Raw genomic sequence first — 26,751 nt, forward strand, 5'->3', positions numbered from 1 at the left:
GGAAGTCGTGAAAAGATATACTGACGTTATAAGGGCTAAAAATATTTTTGTGTGGTGAAAACATTATGCTTTTTACCCACAAAGTGCATCTCTTTGAATGGAGTATTTTTAGGCAGTGAAGATGCCAATAATGTAATCAAATCAGTGCAATGCCATGCATCAAGTAATGCCTTAAAAATAATTTTAAGCATTGCTATTAAATCAAATTTGAGAAAAAACTATACATTTGTGCATATTAGGCACTTTAAATTGTCTTATATGATATTGGGGCATGGTAAAGAAGTGAGTGAAGGAGAGGAGTTGGAGTTGTCACACAAAAGGTGCTAATGGTATTATAGCAAGCATAGTAAATCTGTGTTCATTGCAAAAGTTATACAAAATACAGTACAATAAAGTATACCAGGTGATTTATAGTTAAATAGATAAGTTAAATAATGATTTATATATAATTACTTATTGTCACCTTCAATATACGCTCCTTCTCTATCCCTACAATGCTCCATGCGAATTTTCCATTATTGGGAACAGTGCTGGAAGTTATCTTCTGTCAGCTCCTTAAGGATACATGCCACTTTCACTCTTACAGCTTCTACAGATCAAATCTTGCCCGTTTTAATGCAGATTTCATCTTAGGGAACAAGTAGAAATCACATGGTGCAAGATCGGGTGAAAAGGTGAATAAGGTGAATCTTCTAACACCTGGATGCTGTATTGGCTAGGAACCTCATGACAGATAATGCGGAATGACCTGGTGCATTGGGGTGTTTTATGCTTACTCTTTGACATAGTTTAGAAAGTATGTCAAGGTAGTAATATTGATTAATTGTTTGACCTTCAGGATCCTAGTGCAGGTACACAATCCCATGTATATAAAAAAAAACTATCGCCATTGCTTTAAATTTTGACGTGCTCATTCGAGCTTTTTTGGTTCTCTGTGAAGTTTGGCTCTTCCTGTGCATGAATTGGTGCTTTGTTTCCAGATCATAAGTAAAAAATTATGTTTCATCACATGTTATTATCGTTGCCAAAAATTTGGATAATTTCCAATCATGAACAAAGTGTCAGTACACACATTTTTGTTCAAACATCAGAAGAAGTTTTGGCACCATTTTAGCACACAATTTTTGCATGTTAAAATTATCATGTAAAATTTCTCGTTCACATTCTTTATCAATACTATAGTTTCACCAATTGAGTGAATACTTAATAAATTATCTGAATCAAATTACTAACTTTTTTTTTACCTTTTTTATCGGTTTTTGATGCTGAAGGGTGGCCTGGCTGCGAATCATCTTCACTGCTATTTTTTAAACATTTAAAGCAGTCAAAATATATGCGTACGATAAATATTCACTACATACACTTCTTTCAGTAAATTATAAGTTTCATTAGCAGTTTATCCAAGTTTAAAGTGAAATTTCACCATAATTCATTGTTCTGCTATTACGCTAACCATTTTATCAAAACTAAAAAAACATCAATAACTCGCATGTAGTGTTGTTAATAACTAAACAGTGTTGTTTACAGAAGCGAAACTAGCTGCATACTAAAGGAAAAGGTTCACACTAAACAGCTGTTGATTAATAGTGTTGACACACGCCTCCTTGATCTGCAGCAGCGTCAGTCTCATTATTTAATAGCCACACCTTGTACAGTGTTTGATCAGTTATGAAAATAGTAATGACAAAATTATTATGTTACTTTTACTACAGATCACATCAATTACAAAGTCATTTAATACGTTAAGAATACTATTTAAACATTACCATTAAATTAGACTTGACTAAAAACTGTGCATGTTACATAATAAAATACTCAAAATAGACTTCCCTAAGGTTTAATAAAAAGTGTTACTAATTTTACCTATAGTTTTATTTTACTTACTGATTACTACAGTATGTGTTTGTATGTATTATTGTAGTCCATACTTTTAAGTTCTTCAGTATACTGTGTGTGTATGTAGGAAAAATTGAGATTGGGGGAAAACTATTTTTGACTCATTAGGAATATTTTAGCTCAGTAGATAAATACCATTAAAAATTGCTTGATTTCAAGCAACAGGTACACTAGTTTGAATAAAGTCACCACCATACCAATTTTTACTAATGTTAAACCTTTGAAGACCCGATAACACAAAGTAATCCAAGAATATCACTCTCTTTTAAAGATGATTTGCAGATGTTCAGTGAAATGGCTATATTTTAAGAACTCATATATCTTTTACTTTCATTTGATATATTATAAAACTGGCTTCCGAATATATGCCTTTCATTGGCAACAGTATAGGCATAAATTATGGTACTGATAAAACATATATTTTTAACTTTAAATTGCTACCAGTTTGTATTTTCTATGTTTATATGTTCATACATTACCAAATCGTGAATACATAATGTTGGCTTTTGTCTATTCATACATATTAAAATAAAAACAATCCATGTAAAATAAGTTATTAACATTTTCACTCTAATGTCTACAATTGGAGACCTTCGGCCATTGTTTTTTATACACTATATTTTTTTTAGCATTCAGTTTCAATGTATTTGTTAGAAGTGAATGTGATGAAGAAATTCTTACTTGGAAATAGGAAACAGAAATTTGGTTGTTTTGACTACGATAAAAGACATAGTGTTGACGTTTAAAATTACATTAAAACCATGAAAGCTATCAAATTGTAAGTTTTTGTTTATTTTTTGTAGATTGGAGACTGAAGTCCAGGCAATTAAAGAACGAGAGGAGACCTTAAAGGCAGTAAAAATGGTTGAAAAGAAGAAGGCTTGGGTGGAATTCAATGACATAGAAAAACGCAAAAAAGAGGTTATTTCTTTCATTGATGTTTGTGTCTGAAACTAGATTTAGCCAGTGTTTATATATCATAGTTAAAAAAGTACTATTATGCCTAGCTCTATAATGCTTAAATAGAGGTACAATCCTTTACGTTTTAAACCAAATATCTTTCTTTAAATTTTTTTTATATTGCATAATCAAAGTGCTGTATTTTAGTTACTTTTAGATTGATGATCGAACATGGCATATCCAGAAATTAAGTGTACTAAGGCTCTTACGGCCAGAAGGACTTTTTTTACATGTTGTTACACTTTGGTGTAGCCTGATTCCTCCTCTCTGCAACGAGACCGTTCAAGGTCAGTACATTGAGAAATTTTGATGTGATAGTATGTTTTATGAAAAAGTCAATCCAATCTCCCGCCAAGTGCGAAATATGCGGCGTCATCCATTATCTTGTTTAAAGGAAAAACGTACGGTTGAGGTTTTATGACCACAATTTTCAATTTATTTACATTTATAGTTTTGAAAGCATAAAGTAAGCTTAATAGTAACATCATTTCTTATATAAATCTTTTCTGCAACCGCTGTTTAGCATAGACTAAGAAAGTATCCCAATAAGTAACCATTTTAAGATTTGAAGGAGAAATTGTCCTATTGCCACATATCCCAATGATACTGTCAGATACCACAATATCATTCTAAAGGTATCAATTCCCTCTTCGATTCGTTATGACCATTATCAAATCTCAAGGTCAGACAATGTCTGTTGTAACTTAGATTTAGAAAATCCATGTTCCTCTCATGGACACATACGTGGTTATACAGAGTGGCGCATATGTCAGTTTCCCCATAATTTGGGATATTTTGTTTCGATAGGTTGGTAACAATGTTAATTTGGCAGCAACATGGAGTAAGTTCATTGTTGTCTGCTCCAGTGGCTAGTGTAAAGTGACGCTTTTTGCATCTGTTAGTTGTTTGTGTGTTTTCTTTTAAGTTTACAACCAAACAACGAGTTTACATCCTTCAGTACTGGTTGAAGCATATTAAAAATACTGCTATAATAACTGAAGTAACTGAAGAATTTAGTGTTAAATATCCAGGTGTCATGATACCCACTACTCAATAGTATATGTGGAAGTTAAATAAGAAATTTGAAAATAGGAAGTGTTTTAAATGCCCGATGTGTGGTCGTTCACGATCAATTTGCAACAACGAAAACCTGCAGACGCTCAAGCTTTTGTAGCTAATCCCGGTTAATTGACTCTTAAGGCATCTGCTGATCTAGAAATATCAAGAAGAAACGTGCAAAGAATGTTAAAGCAATTAAAACTTAAGCCATACCGTCCATCTTTACTCCAAGCGCTTCACGAGGATGATTCCGATAGGCGATTGGAAGTCTGTCAGACAATAATTATCTGCTGAGATGCTGATCCAAATTTCTTACAATCAGCTTTGTGGTGTGATGAGACATGTTTCAAACTAAATGGACTCATTAATCAGCATTACTGCGTGTACTGGTCGGATGTAAATCCTCATAACATAATCCAAGCAGAACTTAATGTGTCTGGTGTTGTGGTATGGGGAGGAATTTCGAGTACTGCACTGATTGGTCCTTATTTTCTTCAAGGAAATGTTAACTCAGAAAGTTACTTACAGTTGCTGCAAGAAATAGTAGTTCTCGAGCTCAGAAACAATCCTGTTTTAAATATTCATTCGCTCATCTGGCAACAAGATGGTTCCCCAGCACATTTCAGTATCCAAGTTCGAGATTTTCTTAAATAACACATTTAATGAATGGATTGGTCGCCATGATACAATTGATTGGCCTGCGCGCTCGCCAGATCTGACCCCATGTGATTTTTCATTGTGAGGTATTATAAAGGAGATTAAGTATTCTTAAAAACCGCAAAATCTTGAACTCAGAAACCTAATTTTATTAGAAATGGATTTGAACCTTTTAATAAAAATTAACCTTTATTGCTAAAAATTTGTGATTCTGTTCTCAGTCGTATGAAGTGAATACAAAATCAAGGTGGACATTTTTAACAACTGCTATAACATTGTATGGTAATATGTAAGTAATTTCATATAATGAATTTGTTTTCTTGCCTAAAAGTGTTTTATTCAATTAACCTATAATGCCTTTAAATTTCTCTTCTGTGGAAACTGACATATGCCCAGTTGCATGTTGCATGCTCATGTGTTAGTAAACCATGTAATTTATTTATGTTAGCAAAAGACAGATAAACTAAAAATATTGTGTACCCAATAGCGCATAATTGAATTTTAATTAATAGTTATAATTTTGAAAAACATAATTTTTTGGAGGAAGAATCAACCTTTTCATACCTGATTGATAAAATTTAATTCATATAATTATGTGTAAGCAATACAGAATTTTGATATTACTTACTTATTGTACTTGAATTTATACAATTCATAATTTTTACATAATATTAAAAAATATAAATGTGGCGAAGTGTGGCCAGGTCAGGTAATATATATATATATATATATATATATATATATATATATATATATACATATATATATATATATATATATTTACACTTTTAAGGTAAAAAAATGTATCTAATAAAATAAATACATGTATGTTGAAATTTGTATTATATTATTTTAAATTTCACTTCTAGGTTCTTCTAGACAGAAATAAGATACTGGAGTTGAAGAAAACAGCAGAAAAAGATCTGCTTCCTTATGAGAAAGAAATACAAGAGACCAAAGAAACAATGAAACTGGTTGAAAAATCTATTAACAAAGAGGTAAGGTCTATTCGTTGTTATTTAATTTAAAGTGTGAATAAAAGCAGTTCAGTAATGTATCGGAAGAAGGTTTGCATGATAAGAGAAAAATTACTAGAATAATAAATGTAACAAACTTTGTCAGTTTCTACATTAATCTATAATAGGATTATATGATGTTAAGGTTGCGGGTTTGCTAAAATGAAACACTCAAATATTAAATCCACTAAATATTTACTAATCTTACAAATAATACAGTATCTACTTAATGCTAGGCTGGCTTTAAATGAACTACTTGTGTACAAAACTAACTGTCACTAATTTATTCTGTCACAATCTCCTATTAACTAAATTATTCTATCTAGTTACACATGAGCCTATTTAACACTGACACAGTCAATAGTTATTAACAAAAATCCATCTGTCACGATCACGGGTATTATCACTAATTCTATCACTTAAAAGATTTTGTTGTATAATTCGATCTAGCTCTTCTCCAACAACAGGTGTCAATGATATTAAGGATATCAAATCAAATCATTTATTGTCAAGATGTAATGTACATACATATAACAACGTCATGTAACTAGTTGACTGAAATAGCCTATTCCACATTGTCTCTTAGTACAGAGAGGAAACAGAATTAACCTGTGAAACTGCTCTCTTTGAACTGAAGCTGAGCAGGCAAACACTTCAAGTGCTGGGAGTCTACAGGCCACCAAGCGGAAACCTAGAACAAGCTATAGACATCCTCTCAGATCAACTTGACAGAGCACTTGGTGCTGGTAAACAAATAGTAATAATGGGTGACATCAATGTGGACAATTTAGTTGACAGCACTGAGAAAACAAAAATAGAGGAATTCCTAATACCTTTCAACATCACAAGACTGAACCTGCCGCCCACACGAGTTACCAGAGACACAGCAAAATCAATAGACTGGATATGTACAAACAATGACCCTCAACAAATACAGACATCAGTTATAGTATCAGGGCTATCAGACCACACAGCACAACTAGCCACAGTAATCACCAAAAAACCTGCCAGAAGCAACATTAAAGAAAAAAAATGAATTTTCAACAAAAAAGCAATAGACCTACTCAAAATACAACTACAGGTACAAAGCTGGGAAAGTGTGATTCTAACTCATGATGCAGATGAAGCCTACAACAAATTCCATAACACAATTCAGTCCATACTAAACTATGCATGCCCACTGAAAACATCAAGAGCCAGACAACCAAAGAAAACTCAGTGCTGGGATCAAGAATGTACTAAACTTAAGAATGAGTACATAAAAGCCCTGGAAATGGAGCAGACTACAGGACTAGCAGAAGACAAAGTTAGAACAGCTGCAAAGAAAAAGGAATATGACCAACATCTAAAAATGCTAAGAAAGAAAATGCTTAAGCTGAAACGTGATGATTCGGCCAGAGAACATTTAAAAAAATTAAAAATTTTTACAGTTTTTGGTCAATATATATTTGAAACAATTCTTATTGCCAAAAAACAAGAACTAGAGGCAAAATCAATACCATTATCCCACTCTTATAATTTTAGGAGGAGAAATGAGATAGTTCAGCCTCACAGGTTAAAATTTTTCGAGAAAAAGCCCTCATATGCAGGAAACACATTTTAAAAATATGTTCCTGAAAATATTAAAAAAGAGAATGATCGGTCAAAATTTATGAAAATGCTCAAAGAATATATAATAAATTTAGCAGTTTATTCATTAGATGAGTTTTCCACCTCCCATAGTTAGCTGTAGTTACACAACATTTCTGTATGTAGTAGGTATTATTTCTTGTTTTAGGTTTATATTTTATTTTGACACTATTCACTGTACCACCAATGTACATGATTCATGAATAAAGACTATTGACTATTGACTACTGACCACATCAACAGAGCAGAAAATAAATCAAAAGCACTGTGGCGTACAATACACTGTGAAAGAAAAGTTAAATGCAGTCCAGACAAACCGCTTCAGAACAAATTAACAATAAAATAGTAGACGACCCAATAGAAGTTTTAAACTATCTGAATGACTTTTTCTCAACAATAGCTGAAAGGACAATTCAAAATAGTAATAACACAAGAATTAATATGTTACCAGACTCATCAACAACAAATCATATCTTCCAGTTCAGACCAGCCACCCAAGACGAAGTCCAAACAGCCATTGACTCCCTAAAACTGAAAAAACTCAGCCGGAATTGATGAAATATCAGCCAAAGTGATAAAAACTTGTAAATATGAAATGTTATTACCCTTGACAGACTTAATAAACAAGTCATTCACACAAGGAGTTTTCCCAGACAAACTGAAAATTGCAAAAGTTTACCCAAAATACAAAACTGGACCAACCATTTAAAGAAATAGCTACAAACCAATCTCCCTGATCTCAACATTCTCGAAAATCATTGAAAAGGTAGTACTTGACAAACTCCTACTCTACCTTGAACAACACAACCTCCTCAATAAACAGCATCATGGATTCCTGAAAGGCAGATCTACCACCACAGCCATAATTCAGTTAACAGAACATATTTTAGATCAACTAGAAGAAGGTTGCACTGCTACTAGCCTGTTTCTCGACTTTAGTAAGGCTTTCGACTGCCTGAACCATGATCTCCTAATCTTCAAGCTAAGGAACCTGGGTGTGAGAGGGAGAGCAGAACAATGGTTTGCCAGTTACCTTAGTAAAAGAAAACAATTTGTGAAAATAAATTACATAAAAAAACAACACAATATTTTGCGTTGTTTTTTATGTAATACAACCATCAAGACCCATTCCAGAACTGCTGATATACTCCATTTCCTTGATGATCTTCCTTGCCTCCTCCTGTTTAGCTAACGGTAACCCCTGGGGATTCTGGCAGATGGACTTGGTGTCTCCAGTGTCTATTACGTGGTGGATGATGTTGGTTCTCCCTTTACGACCTTCTCTTATCTCGAAGACATCCTGATATTTGGTTATTAGGTCTCACTTCGCCTCCTTGCTCCCTTGTAAGTTCTCTGCAGGATTCTGAAACTAAATTGTCCAGCTTCCCTGAAAGGCTGAAGGTGTTTCAGACTGAGTTGACTGAACCTGGCACCATCGATGATACCACTGAGCAGCATCCCAATGCACTTCCTTTCTTCAATGTGACGCCTTAGTTGTTCACGTTCATTCAGAGTACAGAGAACTCTTTACCTGTTAGGAGTAACATTCTAGCCACCAGGACCCCATGACCAGTTTTTCATCATCACTCTTCAGCTCTAATATTGTACTCACCCTTTGTCAATTGCCTCCTCTGCTTCAGCCTTTACAGCCTCCTGCGATGAGAAAGGTAGCAGTCTCTCCGTAGACCTGCGCAGACTCCCCTGTTATAGTCCTTAACGTCCATGTTGTTGGATCTATATTCTCCTTATCACTTACAATGCTAGGGTTAAGGATAGTCATGGTGGCTTTGGTATCTATTAGGGGTCTTCTCTGCTTTTCCTTCCAGTTTACTAAGGTTGTTTTCTAGTTTTGTAAATCCATCTTTTAATTTGTTAACCTTAGTATCTAAATTAATAACTAGACCATCTTCTAAAATTTTCTTATTTCCTTCTAATTTAGCCTCTAAAATGTTTTTGTTCTCTTCTAATTTACTAATAAGCTTACCAACATTGGAAGACTCAAATAGGAATTCATCTGGATCGGAAATTATCTGTAACCATCACCTGCCATAACTGGTTCTGTAGCATAGACTTCGTTTGTGCTGTTTCAAGATCTCATTCCTTCAGTTCATGTTTCAACTCTGTTACTTTTAGGTCCAAAAGTCTTATGACTGTGTTAGCCATTCTTAGTACATGAAAATAATTAAATTTAATAGAGAGTCACTTATTTTCAATTAGGTTCTCTAATCAGATAAACAAAAGTTGACTACAATTTTAAACTAAAACAATATTTACCGTAAGCAATAATGATTCCACTTCTGACACCAATTGTTAAGGGTTTGCTTGAATATTGGCAAATATTGAATCCACTTAATATTTGTTAATATTACAAACAAATCTAAATACAATATCTACTTAAAACTAGGCTGGCTTAAAATAAACTACTTGTGTACAAAACTCACTGACAGTCACTCATTTATTCTGTCACAATCTCCTATTAACTAAATTAGTCTATCTAGTTACACATGAGTCTATTTAACACTGACAAAGTCAATAATTATTAACACATCTCCATCTGTCAAGATCATGGGTATTACCACGAGTTCTGTCACTTTACATGTTCATTCCTGAAACTCCACTGGCTCGCTGCGTTGCTACAGTTCCTTATGAAGTTATTGGCGCTTCCAGAATATTCAAATTCCAGAACCTACTAGACAAGTGGAGAAAGGTCACACACCACTCACGTATGGAAGGGCAGGGACAGTCAGATCAAAGAAACTGACCCAACCCACTGAGCGCTCTCTTTCCAGTGGCGCTATTCACCCATTATCCCTATTGTTATTGTGAGTTGTCTCGGAAACTGACCCAACCCACTGAGCCCTCTCTTTGCAATGGCACTATTCACCCATTATCCCTTTTGTTATTGTGAGGTGTCTCGGAAACTGACCCAACCTACTGAGCACTCTCTTTCCAATTCCACCTATTATCCCTTTTGTTATTGTGAGGTGTCTCGATGGTTTGGTCACATTTTCCTGTACCGCAGTTAATCTGGAACATTCTTCCACATTCTTGTAACAATAATTTAAACTTAATAATATCTAATATTGTATTATTTTATTCTGGTTGTCTTAACTGTATTACCATATTCAATGTAGGTTAAAAACCAAAAAAGGATAATATGGGAAGTTTTGTGTTTTTTCCCTGTGATTTGTGAAATGCTGAATAATCATGACAGTGATACAGCTTTTTTCTGATAGCTGACATGGTGTGAAAATAACGTGGTTTATACTGGTTTAAACCACCTTAGGGTGTGCTGACTATTAAGAGTAGTCAAGACCACTCAGTATGGAGGACCAAAAAAGCTGTTAATCATTAATTATGTTTGTAAATTGTTTCAGTTATTACTCTATGTTGTGAAGATGGTATAAGAAATTAGGCTTATATGGGTGGTATACACTAAAAATTATCAGTATATCTCATTTGTGTCCACTGTATACTTTTGGGGACAGTCAACTCGTCTAGCTATTACTCTGTTTAGTCAAGATGTAGTAAGAAATTGGGCTTATTTGGAACACACTACTAAGTTATCAGTACAAATACAGTAAAAATGTTACATCTGTCTGTTGTACACACGAGATCTCGAAAAGGAACTGACCTATAGACTCGAAATTTTGCATGAAGCTTTATTTGTATATTAGCAATATTGAGTTTGATTAAGGTACATGTCACTCCATTGGATTTGGCTGAATGTTAGCAAAAATTCTTACGTCTTATGGGTAATCGTAATCATAATGAGAAAATCACAATAAATTTGTAATCAAATTGAGTACAATCACATATAGTTTCATTAAATGAGCAATAAACTTGAAATTTTGCTATGAACCTCAGCGAGCCTATCACGTGACACAAAGTGTGACATAGTGCTACCTTGTATTAATTTAAATTTAAAAGATGAGTTATATACTATAATAAGTAGTAGAATAAGTTGAATAGAATAAGTTGATATTTCTTGAAATATAGTATACCTTTGTAGATCAAAATTGGCGGAGAAAACTCATCAGCTATGAGAAGGAAGTTTGATGGTGTGTCAAACACTGATGACCAGATTCATAGCGTTAGAAATGAACTTCAGAGAAAGCTGGACACAGAGATGAAGAGGACCCAGAGGATAAGTTCTTTGGAGGAAGAAATTCACAGGCTGGAGTCTGTTATAGATCTCAGAAAAGGTCAGTGTGAACTTTGGATGAGCTGGCTTCATATATTGTTTACTTGAATGGTTGTTTCATTAAATAATTATACCAAGGTCCAAGTACTATTTGCCACTTTTGTTGTCATGACTGAATCCCTCTTACCTTACCCAATGGGTAATTCCTGTTTTAGGTAGATTTCATAGAAATCTGCCTATTAAAAACCCTCATTTTGGGATTTCGAGGAGATTTTTTCTCCGATCATAACTGCCAGAACTCAAATTCACCATAATCAAAAATATATAATATATATATATATATATATATATATATATAATACGGGCTTATGGAATATAATGCGATATTGTGAACACTATAACTGCCACAGTTTTTAATATATCCAAAATAAAGTTGGCACTGAGGCAGTATGTGTACATAGCTTGGATGAGTTTCTTAGGCAGCCTTAATTAATAAACATTTCAAGATGGTAGTCATTCACAATTGGACTAATTTTAAAATGTCTTAGTTGGGACCTTCCTTAGTTTTTTTAGTTTTAGTTTTCCTTATGTTGTGAACGTTTGAATGTATTAATTGTTTAACACGTTCAATCCCTCTGATGCAATGGTGGTGTCATGTACTATAGGAGTACTCTTATGTTACTGAATTTTTTACTATTTAATAATTAAGAAATCATAATTATCGCTATATTAAATATTTATTTAGATGTCTAAGAACACTAAATCAATGAACACAAAATTTCAGAAAAACAGTCTTCAAAGTATTGATTATTTTTTAATGTTTACAACTTGAGTTTCATCTGATTCCTGTCAGTCCCTCGCATGTTTCTATTACTATTATCTGAATCTGATTTCCTCTACTTTTTTACATGTTTCATATGGGCTTGGACGTGTTAAGATTTGCATCATAACATTTTTATTTCCCCTTTTTTAGTTGAGCTGGCATTCTCATCTCGTACAAGTCCTTTGTCCTTCCTCATTGTCCAACTCTGATTCAAAATCAAGGACATCATTCAGGTGTTTTCTCATGTTATGTAGGATTGCACAACTTATTACTAATTTCGATAGATTTCTCATAAAATCCTTAGATGATCTTTCCTTCGATCCACAACAAAATGGCGGACACCCATCATCTGGTGTGAAAGTGCTCCATATTATAGTGAAGTTTAAGTGGTAAACTCAACAAAATACTTACTTAACTTTACAAGAACTACAACATATCAACTGTAAGTCTATTATAATCATACATAATAACTTCTTACATACCTGGAAGACAAGAAAAGAAATCCAAGAATCGTGACAAAGAATTGCACATTAGAACTGATATAAATTTTTAAGATAATCATGCTAACTTTTGAGGAATAAATTCCTTAATAATAATCTTTTGAAACACGTCCAAGCAAAATTAACACTCAATGAGTTAAATTACATTAAAAACATAAAACCAATATTTAATACATCAATATAAGCTCCATCTACAGCACTCAATGAGTTATTTATTACTTCTAAATTGGACAGAACTCAATTATCAAGTGACGTCACTCATATCGCCAACACACAAGAAAGATAGATTTCACGTCACTACACCGGCCGCCAACTCATATCCATCCCGCAGCTGTGAAGCAGACCTGGCATGTGTCTCATATGAGGATTGATGACCTCAAACCTGCAGACTGTGCACCTCATCACAGACCTAGTCAAGTGCTGATCAGTCACTACACCATCTAGCACAGCACAGCTGGCTATACTGTACACTCAGTTGATAATCAACTGAATACTTTTATACATCTTTATAATTTGACAACCGTATCTAGCCTACCAGTATTTTAATAAAACTGCTTATTGTGTAAAAAAAAATGTCTAAAAACAAACACCTGTCCAAAAACCCCTGTGGAGTATCCAGCATTGGAGTCAAATATTCTGCCATATGCTGCACAGGACCTTGTAGAATGTGGCATCATGCTGCATGTGCCAATATCTCTGATAAAACCCTAAAAATATTGACTAAAGCAGAAGTTGACAACTGGTCCTGCAGTAACTGTATTAATACATTTAAAAGCCCCAATAAAACAGCCTGACTAATCAGTATGCTCTGAAAATTGACAGCCCATCTCAATTACAATCTCAACTTAATTCACCACTAAACAATAACAAGGACACAATTGAGGACAAAATTCAGAACATTGAGAACATTGACGATATGAACCTAGAAACATCCTTAAACCTTGCAGCTGAAGCTGGTAATGTATTGGTACAGGAAAATGCCAAACTAAAAGAAGAACTCAGTTTTTTACAAGAAAAGGTCCTAAGAATTGAAGGGTTGTTATCAAGTGGAGAGGAGGTTATAGAAGAACTGGAGGCAAAGGCAGAGAGGTTTAGGAACAGAATGGAAGAACTCCAACAACAAGTAGAAGACCTGCAAGCTCAACTGAACAGAGAAAAAATATGACATTAGAGTTCAAAAAACTGTATGAAGATAGTGACAGTGAACAAACTCACCTAATTAATGATCAACATGAAAAATTTGCTAAATTGGAAAATTTTATTTTAGTACTTGAATCTACATTAGAAACACAAAAGGAGTCAGTCTGTAAAGTTTCTACTTGTGATGCAATTACTCAGACTAAACAGCTTGCTGAAAAAACTAGTGCCAGTGAAACAGTACTTACCCCCCACACATGAGCTTATCGAGTTAAAAATGAGACAAGATCACATGGAATCCGAACTTGACATTTTGAAAAAAAAGCTAGAACAATGCTCAAAGGACTTCCAAGGAAGCTCTACAATATGTGCTAATAATCAAAGTCCCCAATCAAAGTCAACACAATTATTAAAGTCCCCTACTCAATCGAATGTTTTCAACCTGGACAGAAGCAAGATAAGAAGACAACACAAGGGAAAAAATCATTTCAGCGTGTCCTTACAAGTTGTAAAAAGCAAGCGAACTGTGCCACCCCATACTGGAAAACAGCAGTCACTCATCCAACCTTCTAAACAGAATAGCCACCTCCCAGAACCATCCCCAACTCCTGTGAACGACAATCTCACTCACTCACTTGTAATGAAAACTCAGGGCATGGGAAAAATGTCTCCTCCATGTACTGCACTTAGTGAGGGGGAAACATACGAGGAGTTCCTCACCAAACATCTTGACAAGTATAGTAAAAAGGGTAATATTTTAACCACTGGACATAGCTTGAGCATGACTAACTTTAACTGTACTGAGGGAGCCAGCCAAACCCTGTCTAAAAAACTGAACCAAAACACTACTGAGGGAGCCAGCCAAACCCTGTCTAAAAAACTGGACCAAAACACTACTGAGGGAGCCAGCCAAACCCTGCCTAAAAAACTGAACCAAAACACTGCTGGGGAAGTCCCCCCAACCTTGACTGGACAACTCAATGACAATCTGGAACTGGTCTCACAATCTGACCAACCCATGAAATCACCACTCCCTAGACAAATTTCTCCAGAAACTCAACATTTTTTAGAGATGACTCAGCGGAAGAGGAAAAGGTTCAGAATTTTTCTGAACTCAAACCTAATAAAAAAAGCAAGCCATCTCAGCAAAATATAATAAAAATTGCCCACCAAAACATAAATTGGCTCGCTGGTAAAACAAACAGACTCACATTTCCGCGCCAATCACAGACCTGACCTTTTAATACTAACAGAACACGGGCTCACACAAGACAACTTAGAAAATACACGGATTGATGGCTATACTCTGATAGGAGGCTTCTGCAGGAAGTTACATAAGAAAGGAGGGGTCGCAGGATATGTAAAGAACGAATTAGAAAAGACCATCAAACTAATAAGAACTAATAATGAAGAGTCAGAGCTAGTGTGTGAAACAGCTTTGTTCAAGATAAAAATCAACAAAGAAGTAATCCAAGTACTTGGCACTTATAGGCCCCCGACATCAAACATTGAGCAATCAATTGACATTCTAACGGACCAGCTGGAAAGCGCCATGCAAACAACCAAACCAATGGCCATTGTCGGGGATATAAATGTTGACAATCTGGGGAACCGAGCAAACGACAGTAACAACATGAAGCTTAACGAATTTTTAACATCATTTGACCTCAAAAGACTTAGCCTGCCCCCCACCAGGCTCACTAAAGACACAGAGACCTCTATTGACTGGATATGCACGAATATCGACCCCCAAGCCATTCAAGCTTCAGTCGTTCTCTCTGGCCTTTCGGACCATTCATCCCAACTGGCCACACTACATCTGAGAGCAGGAAAATATAGCAGAACTGTAACTGAGAGAAAACGCATTTTTAACAAGAAAACCATGACTCTCATAAAAGATACGCCCAAAACACACGAGTGGAATAGCATATACAATACGGAAGATGCAAATCAAGCATATACAAATTTTCACCTCATCATACAAACCGTCCTAAACAGCAGCTGCCCAGTCAAAAGTGTAGCAATCACTCGCCGAAAGAAAACAACTTGCTGGGACAATGAATGCACCACCTTAAAAAATTCATATATAGAAGCCTTAAACAAGGAACTTTGTACTGGAAAACCTGAAGACAAAGCTGAATCAGCACGGAGAAAAAAGGAATATGACATGAAGCTCAAGACGCTAAAAAAACAACAAACATCAGACCACATCTCTCAGGCCGACAATAAATCAAAAGCACTGTGGCAAATAATAAACAACGAAAGAAAAAACAACAGGCCAAATCTCAGTAAATGGCAAATTATCACGGACGGGGAAGTACTGCAAGATCCCAAAAAAGTAGCAAACACCTTCAACTCCTTCTTTGCCACAGTCGCAGAAAGGACGCTAAAACCAGACAACCTAAACGATGGGCTACTTAATATCTACAATCCACCCAACATGACAAATAGCAAGCTATATCTACGACCAGCAACAGAGACTGACGTTATAAAAGCCATAAACTCCCTAAAACCCAAAACATTCTCGGGTATAGACAAGATCTCGGCTAAACTCACCAAAACATGCAAACATGAACTCACTAAACCCTTGACTGCTCTAATAAATAAATCGCTTCAACAAGGAATATTCCCCACTATGCTAAAAATAGCCAAGGTCTACCCGAAACATAAAAGTGGATCAACGAATGACTTAATGAACTACAGACTGATCTCCCTGATATCAACCTTTTCAAAAATCTACGAGAAAATTGTCTTAGATAGACTATTATCCTACCTAGAACAAAACAATCTAATGACCAACCAGCAACATGGATTCCTAAAGGGACAACTACTGCTCTAATACAGTTAACGGAGTACATCATTGACCAACTCGACAACGGACATGCAGTCACTAGCCTGTTTCTTGACTTCAGTAAGGCATTCGACTGCCTTAACCATGACTAACTCCTTAACAAAATGAAGTCCCTAGGGATAAATGGGAAGACGGGAGAATGATTCCATAGTTACCTAAGTGACAGAAAGCAAATAGTTGAAATTGAGCATAAAGAACAAAACAAGCGAAAAAAATTCTATTCGGACATGACAAGCATTGCTAGAGGAGTACCACAAGGGTCAGTACTAGGGCCAGTACCGTTTCTCCTCCTAACAAACGATCTTCCAGACTACCTAAAGGAATACTGTGAATCAACAATGTATGCAGATGACACAGTCCTCACCATAGCAAATAAATCCATTCAAACCGTGAAAAGAAATACTGACACTGCGTTTAGTTACACAAAACAATATTGCCTAAGAAATGACCTTGCCCTTAATGAGAAAAAAACAATACAGCTAATTTTCACCACAAAAAATAAAGAATTACCTCTACCAATCCCTGGAACTGCAGCTCAGGATACAGTCAAATACCTGGGTATTACAATGGATTCAAAGCTCACATGGAAAGCACACATAGAATTACTTTGTAAAAAACTCTCTTCAAGCACTTATGTAATAAGAAGGGTAAAACACACAAGCAATCTGGAAACTGCAAAGATAGCCTATTACGCACTATTTGAATCTCATCTCAGGTACGGAATTGTGACCTGGGGCGGAACATCTGCTACCAACCTGCAAAGAATCCTAAAACTTCAAAAGAGGGCAATAAGATGTCTAGCAGGCCTAAACTACCTCGAAAGCTGTCGTGATGCCTTCGAGGAACTCAAGATCCTGACGGTCCCAGCACTCTACATGCAAGAGGCAATCATGCATGCTGTTCTCACCAATCAAACCCGACAAAGAGACATACACAACCAAAATACACGCCATGCTTCAGATTTTGCTCTGCCGCCTCACCATCAAACAAGCAACAAATACTGTAACAATACCAAAGATATAGATACACAAACTGACTCTGCACAATTTATATTACATAATCCAGGGACCTCAATAATAACAGAACTTGAACAAGTAAAAATTAGGCTGAATAATGTAGAAAATATTACTGGAAAACTGGCTGAATATACAAATCAATGTTTACAATGTTCCACAAAATATAAACTCAGAACAACTGAGTAAACCTAACAACCCACAATCGCAACAGAAAAAACCTAAGATATCTAATAAAAAACCACAGCAAACTGAGAAGAGAAATAAAAATAAAAATGCTAAAATTTACAGCGCCTCACTGCTAAATGTTAAATACAACGCTCTCTGTGAATCCAACTCTACTGCTAAACACAAGAATGAGACTCGGCAAATACGTGCTGCTGCGTGCCTGGACTCAGATGGGCTAAAACCGTAGCAGTCGCAGAACTGCACAACATCAACACTTTGGACCTCCTATGATGGCAAGAATAAGACTACCAGACGAAACAATAGAAAACTTCTACACAAAATACATTGACTACTATAAACCATTTTTTGTTAGGATTTAACAATGAGCTACAACTACCTGACAGACAATCGCACAATGAACCAATACCTGAAAATGACTCAGTTATTAAGGATATCACAGGGGAAATATCAGCCAGAAGTTCTTTTTTAGAATTGAGACAGAGGAAGGAAGGAAAAATGAAGTAAAACAAGAGAGTCGTAATAAAATCTAAATTGCAAAAAAACATGGCAAAATAAAAATAGCACATCAAAAATATAGACGGACTCAAAAATAAGATTGAAAGACTATCACATTTTCTTTTACAATACGAACCCGGATATCCTAATCTTAACAGAACATGGACTAAACAGTGAGAAATTGAACAAACACAAGAATACCAGAATATAAACTTATTGGGGGATTTACAAGATCCCAGCATAGAAAAGGTGGGGTTGCTATCTTTTCTAGCTACAGACTTAGCAGCCATGTTAGTGTTTACATCCATCTCGGGACCCTAGCTCTGAGCTGCTGTGTGAGTCTGTATTAATTAAAATTAATCTTAAAGAATGCAACCTACACATTATGGGTATTTACAGACCTCCAAACAGCACACTGGAAAATTCAGCTGAGATTATGATAGAAGAATTAAATAAAATTCACAATCCAAGTAACCCAATTGTAATTATGGGAGATGTAAATGTAGACAATTTGACAAACAGTAGTGACAGTATCTATTTAAAAAGAGGCTTTGGAGGGGTTACAATTTAAAAAGATTAAAACTACCCCCTACCACGGACTACATACCACAGTCAGACATCTATAGACTTTATTTGTACTAATCTATGTGAGGATGAAATATCACATAGAGTTATTAAAACAGGGCTATCAGACCATACAGCACAGGTGAGTATTGTCCAGATGGAAACACAGAATGATCAATCACAGAGTACAAGGAGGGTTTTCAGTCAGAGTACAATGAACAAAACTAAGAAATATACTTGCTGCTCAAGATTGGGTACAAGTTATGGGGACAGCAGACACAGAATCAGCTTTTAATGCATTCAGTGCTGTGATGAAATTTGCCATTGACACAGCATGCCCATTGAAAACAATAAAGAAACGAAGAAACACCATAAACGCATATGGAACTCTGACTGTGATACACTTAAAAGAATATACCTTGAAGCACTTAATAAAGAAATAATTACAGGCAATCCTGAAGACAAAAGAGAAACTGCGATCAGAAAAAGGGCATATGAACCTAAAGCTAAAGGAGCTAAGAAAGGAAAACAATTCGGAACTTGTAAATAAAGCTGACAATAAGCCTAAAGCTCTATGGAAAGTAATTAACTCTGAGAGAAAAGACAAAGTGACCACCTCCCTCCCAGATAGCATAAGTGTAGGAGAGATATACAGTACACCTGACAGTATTGCCAACTCTCTAAATAAGTTTTTTTCCACAATAGCAGAGAAAACACTTTATCATAATAAGAACCAACATGGAAACACTGTGGAATCTGACACGCAGCACCCATTTGACAAAAAAACTGCAGTTCTCTAACGCCACTGAAGAAGAAGTAAGAAACATTATTAATACAATGAAACCAAAAACTTCAGCTGGAGAAGATGAAGTAACTTCTATAGTCATTAAATTCTGTAAAAACCAAATTATAGCACCCCTCACAACACTAATCAACAAATCCCTAAATGAAGGCATCTTCCCAAGCTGTCTAAAAGTGGCCAAGGTCTACCCTAAGCATAAAAGCGGCAAAAACTACTGAAGCAGTCAACTACCGGCCCATATCACTGACATCAAATTTCTCAAAAATCTTAGAACGAGTGGTACTTGGCAGGACTTAAACAGCATCTCCAACAGCATGACCTTCTGACTACTAGACAACATGGATTCATAAAGAACAGGTCAACAACAACAGCGGTAGCACAACTTGTTGAAAGCATTATTAATAAACTGGAACATGGCCAAATAGCAACCAGCATACTGCTTGATTTCAGTAAAGCATTCGACTGCATTGATCATAAACTTATTTTAGAAAAACTTAATATCCTTGGTATAACAGGAAAAGAAGCAAAATGGTTTAAAAGCTACCTGAGTGACAGGAAACAACTAGTAGAGCTCACCTGTAAGGTAAACAACAAAATACAGAGAGTAAAATCTGAAGCTTTATCAATGTGCAGAGGTGTTCCTCAGGGATCTGTACTTGGACCAGTGCTTTACATACTTCTAACTAATGACTTCCCAAAATACCTAGAGGAATATTGTGAAGCAGTGATGTTTGCTGATGACACTGCCCTAATTATCGCCAACAAAAAAATGGAAGACCTTGAAGTAAGCAGTTATATTGCTTTCAATATGGCAAAACAGTACTGCTACAAAAATGACCTAGTGCTTAATGAGACAAAAAACTAATCAACTCAGATTCACAACAGTTTCAAATAATTATTGTGGACTACCAGAAACTAGAAAACTGTGTCATCAAATAAGTACTTAGGCATCATATTGGATAACACCCTTTCCTGGACCTTACATGTGGACCATCTATGTCAAAAACTAAACTGCGGGCTATATGCTATGTGCGAAAGACTAGTGCAGATTAAGTGACAAAAGAAACAGCGCTGACTGCCTATTACTCGTTGTTTGAAGCACCACCTAAGATATGGGCTCGTAGTATGGGGAGGCACAAGCGCAACAAATCTGCAAAGGGTGTTAGTAATACAAAAAAGAGCAATACGAACATTAAAAAGGACTAAAACCACAAGACTCCTGCAGGGAAGCTTTTTAAAGATTTTCAAGATTTTGACAATAACCTCACTATACATACGTGAAGTTATAATATATGCGTTAAGATCAGACCAAGCCAGATTGGTGGATCAACATAACTACAACACCCGAAACAGACACAACTTTCAACTACAGGCACATCGACTCAGCTTGTATGAAAAGAAGCCTTCTTATCGAGGTGCTGCCTTCTTTAACCGGCTACCAAAAGACCTACAGAAACTACAGGATGAACAGTTCAAGAAAGCACTCTCAGACTGGCTCTTAGAGCCGATCGATCGATATACACCATACAGGAGTTTCAGGACTGGAGGAGTCTATAGAACTGAAACTACTCTCATTATTATTGTTATGACGCAACACTGTACTCAATGTATATGTGAATAAAGATGGATTTGATTTGATTTGAAACACTCTTTACAAGCAAGCCTTCCTATAAGGGAGCCTTGCTCTACAATCAACTACCAGTCCACCTCAGAGAAAAAACAGCGCCACCACAAGAAACATCTCACAGTCTGGCTCCAGGAGCGACCTTTCTACTCTATTCAAGAATTTTTAAATCCTGTATCTCTCAACATTCTTTAACTATCTCATGTATTGACACATTGTACTGTTCTCTATGAATATGTGAAATAAAGAAAATTGTCTATTGTCTATTGTTGATTGTTTGAAATTATCTTTCTATTAAACCTATCTACTGTGAAGCATATTGAACCGTCTTTTTCTTGGGTCCTGGGAGCCTTGAAAGGTATAATTAACCAAAGTGATATCGTGTAGTCTGAATCCCCTTTTAAGCATGCTGTAATATAACTTCTCTCACATGATTTCTTCACATCATGGACATTCCCAGACCTCTCTGCACTAATACTTGTGAATTTTCAGAAGCATCACATGTGGCTTTCACATTGATACTGGCATAATTTTTTCTGCAGATGTCACTGTGCAATTCTGGCTTTAGCATTTTGATATTAGTTCAATCGAGAACACCGATTACTATTGGAAAACGAAAATTCCTTTGGTGTGAAATCTTATTCATTTATACAACCGTTGTTGGAAACTTAATCTAATTATGTGATTGGTCAACAATTCTATCCATAACATAGCTGTTGAATTTAGATTAATGTATACAGGCCACCTACAAACAATAGGAAGGCCTTGCTCACGGACAGGGTTGTTGTTTCAACCCTCATGGGAGCAAGTGTTAGTGCGAAGGCTACGAGGAGCTGTCCGCAGGGCGGCGTCCTCTCTCCTCTTCTGTGGAACCTGGTTGTGGACGACCTGCTGAATTTCTTTGAATAGCAGCGGTGTCTTTGCACAAGGGTACGCAGATGATATTGTGATTCTTGTGAGTGGCAAGTTCAACACAACAATCACGGAACTGACCAATGCTGCTCTGAACATGGTGGGAAACTGGTGTGATAAGGTTGGCCTCACCGTCAACCCCACCAAGGCTGCCGTGGTTGCCTTTACCAGGAGGCGACAGATGGAGGGCATTGGTCCCTTTCTATTTAAAGGCTTACCCGTTGAGCTGAAGCCTGAGGTCAAGTACCTGGGCGTGATCCTTAGATAGGGTTCTAAACTGGGGACCTCATCTAGAAAAGGGTCATTGCCAGGGGGTATAGTGGTCTCTAATGCAATGCAGACGTGTGATAGGTGGGCCCTGGGGACTGAAGCCGAGGCTCTTGTACTGGCTTTTATGTTTCCGTTGTCAGACCTGCACTAATGTACGGAGCTGTCGTATGGTGGCCAAAAAACGGAGACCAAGACTGTGGTAGCACGTCTGGCAGGTATCCAAAGGATGGCCAGCCTTGCTATCACGGGGGCCTTTCCTAGTGCGCCAGGCGCGGCTCTGGACTGTTGTCTTAATCTCGCCCCCCTGGACATTGTCATTCGAGCTATGGCCAGGAAGAGTGCCTACTGTCTTCAGCAGACGGGATTCTGGTCGGGCTGCAGAGGTGGGCACTGCAGAATTGGCACTCTGATACAGGAGGATGTTTTGCACATGATCTCTGATCAGATGCCACAAAAGTTTTCCTTTGACAAACCCTTTAGGATAATTTTGCCCTCAAGGGATGATTGGTCAGAGGAGAAGCAACCTCTTCCACCAGCGGAGCTCGAATGGTACACAGACGGTTCTAAAACAAAAAGCGGCACGGGCGCTGGAATTCTGGGAGTGAGTGAGACCATGTAGGGAGCTGGTGGTTCCTATGGGTCCGTATCCGACAGTCTTTCAAGCGGAGGTCGCAGCCATTATGGAATGTGCTCGTGAGGAATCTTCGTCTGCGATATAGGGGCAAGACGATTAACATTTTCACAGGACAGTCAGGCAGCAACTGAAGGCGCTGGATTCCTGTGCAATCAAATCCAAACTGGTTTGGGATTGCTATCAGGGGACCGTTTCCTCCCTTGCCAGAATCAACAATGTAACCGTCTGTTGGGTTCATGGTCATGAGGGGATTCTTGGGAACGAAAGAGCTGATGCCTGGCCAAACCAGGGCTCAGCAACAAATTATGACGGGCCCTCAACCATTCTGCGGTGTTCCAAGGTGTGAATCCTCTAGGGTTGTCTCGAAATGGATTCGCGCGGAGCATGGTAGAAGGTGGAGGTTGCATCCGGGTTTGAGAGTGAGTAGAATGGTATTACAGGTCACCTTCCTCCAAGGTGGCCTCAGACCTTCTCTCATTAAACAGATCAATGTCTTCTAAGGTCATTGGTCTCATTACGGGGCTTGGTCACCTGAAAGAAGCATCTACACAGAGTTGGCATCCTTCAGGAGGATCCGCTTGTGGAAGGTGTAATGAGCAGGAGGAGACTGCTGAGCACCTGCTCTTTGATTGCCAGCAATTAGCAAGAGAGCGGTATGCCATCTTTGGTAGCTTGAACAGGGGTGGCGAGTTTTCCCAGGAGGACTTGATAGGTTGTTTTCGGCGGTTTGTTGAACTGCTGAGGTTGTAGACTGGAAGTCCTCATGGTGTTTCCGGGGTGCGCAAAAAGGCCCTTGAGGCTTAAGTGCATGGCAGTAGGCCGCCCCAGAGGAAAAAAAAAACAAAAAAAAAAAAAGAAAAAAAAAAAAAAAAAAAAAAAACAATAGGGATATTTCCATTTGCTTTCTTCTTAATATTTAACCACCACAGAACCTCATTAAAAAAATCTGCACTGTTTCAGAAATTCTGTTGCAAAATTCTTTTCAGTCATTTATCATTTAGCCTCATTGAACATTTCAATCTTTCTCTGATGAATTGATATAAACTCTGTCATGGTCGCTATATGACTGGTGGGCATACGAAATACTAAAATTTTGTGTTAGACCAGATCAAGTATGTTCCTTACTAGACTTGAAATTGAAAAGTTCCTAACACGTGCTTGAGAAAAATCTAGTTTTTATTTACTTCGGTTTTCAAGCACTTGCTTGCTGTCTGGGTATTTTTTAAATAATTGTTACCTCTAGTAATGTGCTTAGTTCTCTTATTCAATTGAAACAAAGCACTTGCTCAAAAGAAAAAGTTTTTAGCAAATGATTATTTTTTTCACACTACCCATAAGGTTAGTAGAAACACAAACAAAATTAATAAACAAATATACATGTGACAATGAATTAGCCTAAGTCAAATTTGACAACATAACGAGGTATAAAAAAATATTTTTATAAAGTTGAACTTATTCCACACTTAATATCAATTAAAAACAGAGTTTTATCAATAAAAAAGTATTAACCTTTTCTTTTGTAATGTTATTGGTTGAATTTAAAGTTATATTTTACTGAATTATTTCATAATTATAACTAATTTTTCTTGATTTTAAAATTTGTCCATTTTTTTACAGAAGCAACCCTGGAAAAGCAAGTGAGCCAGCTGTACCCACAGATGTCGAATAAAAACAACAAAATTTCCAGGCTACAGAATATGTTACAAGAGTTGGAAGAAAACTTATCTGAAATGAATCGGAGCAAATTAAGTAAGAATGAATATTTTATAATCAAAACTTGCTCTTTGAGAATGTTTCAATTTATATTTCTTTTTTAAATAGTGTCTTAAATTAAATAAATTAATGGGTTTGAGTTTTATTGAAAAATTGAAGTGAGAATTGAGATTGTTATTAGTAAACATAATCTAAAATTGTATCAATGGAAGACTCAAGTGGACTGCTGTATTATATACAAATATCAATAGACAAGTATATGTAAAACACAAAACTACAGGATGATTAGTATAATTCTAACTACACTTCAAAACAACAGACTTAAATTTTCAACAAATTGATATAAACATTATAGGCATCTAGCTAACAATTGGCATAACCAACACAGGTCTTCTACATTAAGATCTAAACTGACCTACTGCTATACTCTACATCTACTTCTATTTCTAAACACAGAACTACGTTAGGAGGTAGTTATATGGATTTAATGATCTATATATATAAATGCGAATGTTTGTTTGTATGTTCCGTTATAACTCTGGAACCAATGCACAAAACATCGTGAAATTTTGTACAGTGATTCTACACGTTCCTGGAAGTAACATAGGCATACTTTTAGAGATTTTAATAGTTTATTTCATTAATTTTTTAATTATAAATTGTTGTTGATGTTGGTGTGTTTTATATTGGATCCGACAGACTGCGCTACGACACGTAATACAAAGCGAACTGATACTTAACAGCTGATAATACTTTCAGCTGAAGTTCATCAAAGAGGCAGAAACATTTGTTTACATTTAAAATTTAAAACATTTTTATTGTAAAGTGCTTGATCAGTAGTGTTTTTAAATTCAGATTGCATCAATGATCAATAAACTATTGGCATAGTGTATCTCTGCAACTAGCAGCTGTTGTTAGCTGCCTGCTGGCATAGTGTATCTCTGCAACTAGCAGTTGCTGTTAGCTGCCTGCTGGCATAGTGTGTCTCTGCAACTAGCAGCTGCTGTTAGCGGCCTGCTGGCATAGTGTATCTCTGCAACTAGCAGCTGCTGTTAGCTGCCTGCTGGCATAGTGTGTCTCTGCAACTAGCAGCTGCTGTTAGCTGCCTGCTGGCATAGTGTATCTCTGCAACTAGCAGCTGCTGTTAGCTGCCTGCTGGCATAGTGTGTCTCTGCAACTAGCATCTGTTAGCTGCCTGCTGGCATAGTGTATCTCTGCAACTAGCAGCTGCTGTTAGCTGCCTGCTGGAAGAGTATTTTCATTATAAATGCCTAAAAAACAAAATTAAATGAAACTAGTATTAATAAGTAGGTAGATTATCATTTAGGAGTCAAAGCTTTTTTAAAGGAGCCTTAGAATATTTACTCGTTTTACAAGTTTTATTGTGTAAGTGAATGAATGTAAATTGGACTGTATTTCCATCACTGTCACTTTTGAGGCAGTCTAATTCACCAAGAATCTGGTTATTTACATCTCCAGAATAAAGAATTATAAAATGATTAATTTTTAAATGTAATGATTAGTTTATTTTAACTTGCAGGGATGGAGGGCATGCTTCAAAAGGAATTGAATGCATCGAATAAGAAATTGCAGATACTATCTCAGCGATTTCATGATACTTACTCAGCTTACGAGTGGCTACAGAAAAACAGAGACCAGTTTCGGTGCAACATTTACAGTCCTATCTTGTTAGAGGTTAGTGTAGACTCTATAGCCACGTTTAAATAACGGTAGAGAAGAATCAGGATTAGTTCTGTCATATTATCTATCATGTTTGAGGTTAGTGGTATATTATATTGTAGTAGTATTCTTAGATTTGCTCTTAAAAATAAATGAAAATGAAAATTACAAAATGAGAACATA

General features: G+C 36.3%; 1 protein-coding gene across 2 annotated transcripts in view; it reads left to right on the forward strand.

The window, feature by feature from the left end:
* Positions 1-26,751, forward strand: part of LOC124354821 (structural maintenance of chromosomes protein 5) — a 98,600-nt gene that overhangs the window by 41,274 nt on the left and 30,575 nt on the right. For both annotated transcript variants that reach the window (XM_046805562.1, XM_046805564.1), the window contains exons 6-10: positions 2,700-2,817; positions 5,442-5,570; positions 11,230-11,422; positions 24,793-24,924; positions 26,429-26,583. In XM_046805562.1, the coding sequence (XP_046661518.1) occupies positions 2,700-2,817; positions 5,442-5,570; positions 11,230-11,422; positions 24,793-24,924; positions 26,429-26,583 (727 nt within the window). The remainder of the gene's footprint in view (positions 1-2,699; positions 2,818-5,441; positions 5,571-11,229; positions 11,423-24,792; positions 24,925-26,428; positions 26,584-26,751) is intronic.

The sequence above is a fragment of the Homalodisca vitripennis genome, chromosome 2 (genome assembly GCF_021130785.1).
Source record: "Homalodisca vitripennis isolate AUS2020 chromosome 2, UT_GWSS_2.1, whole genome shotgun sequence".
Taxonomy (NCBI): domain Eukaryota; kingdom Metazoa; phylum Arthropoda; class Insecta; order Hemiptera; family Cicadellidae; genus Homalodisca; species Homalodisca vitripennis.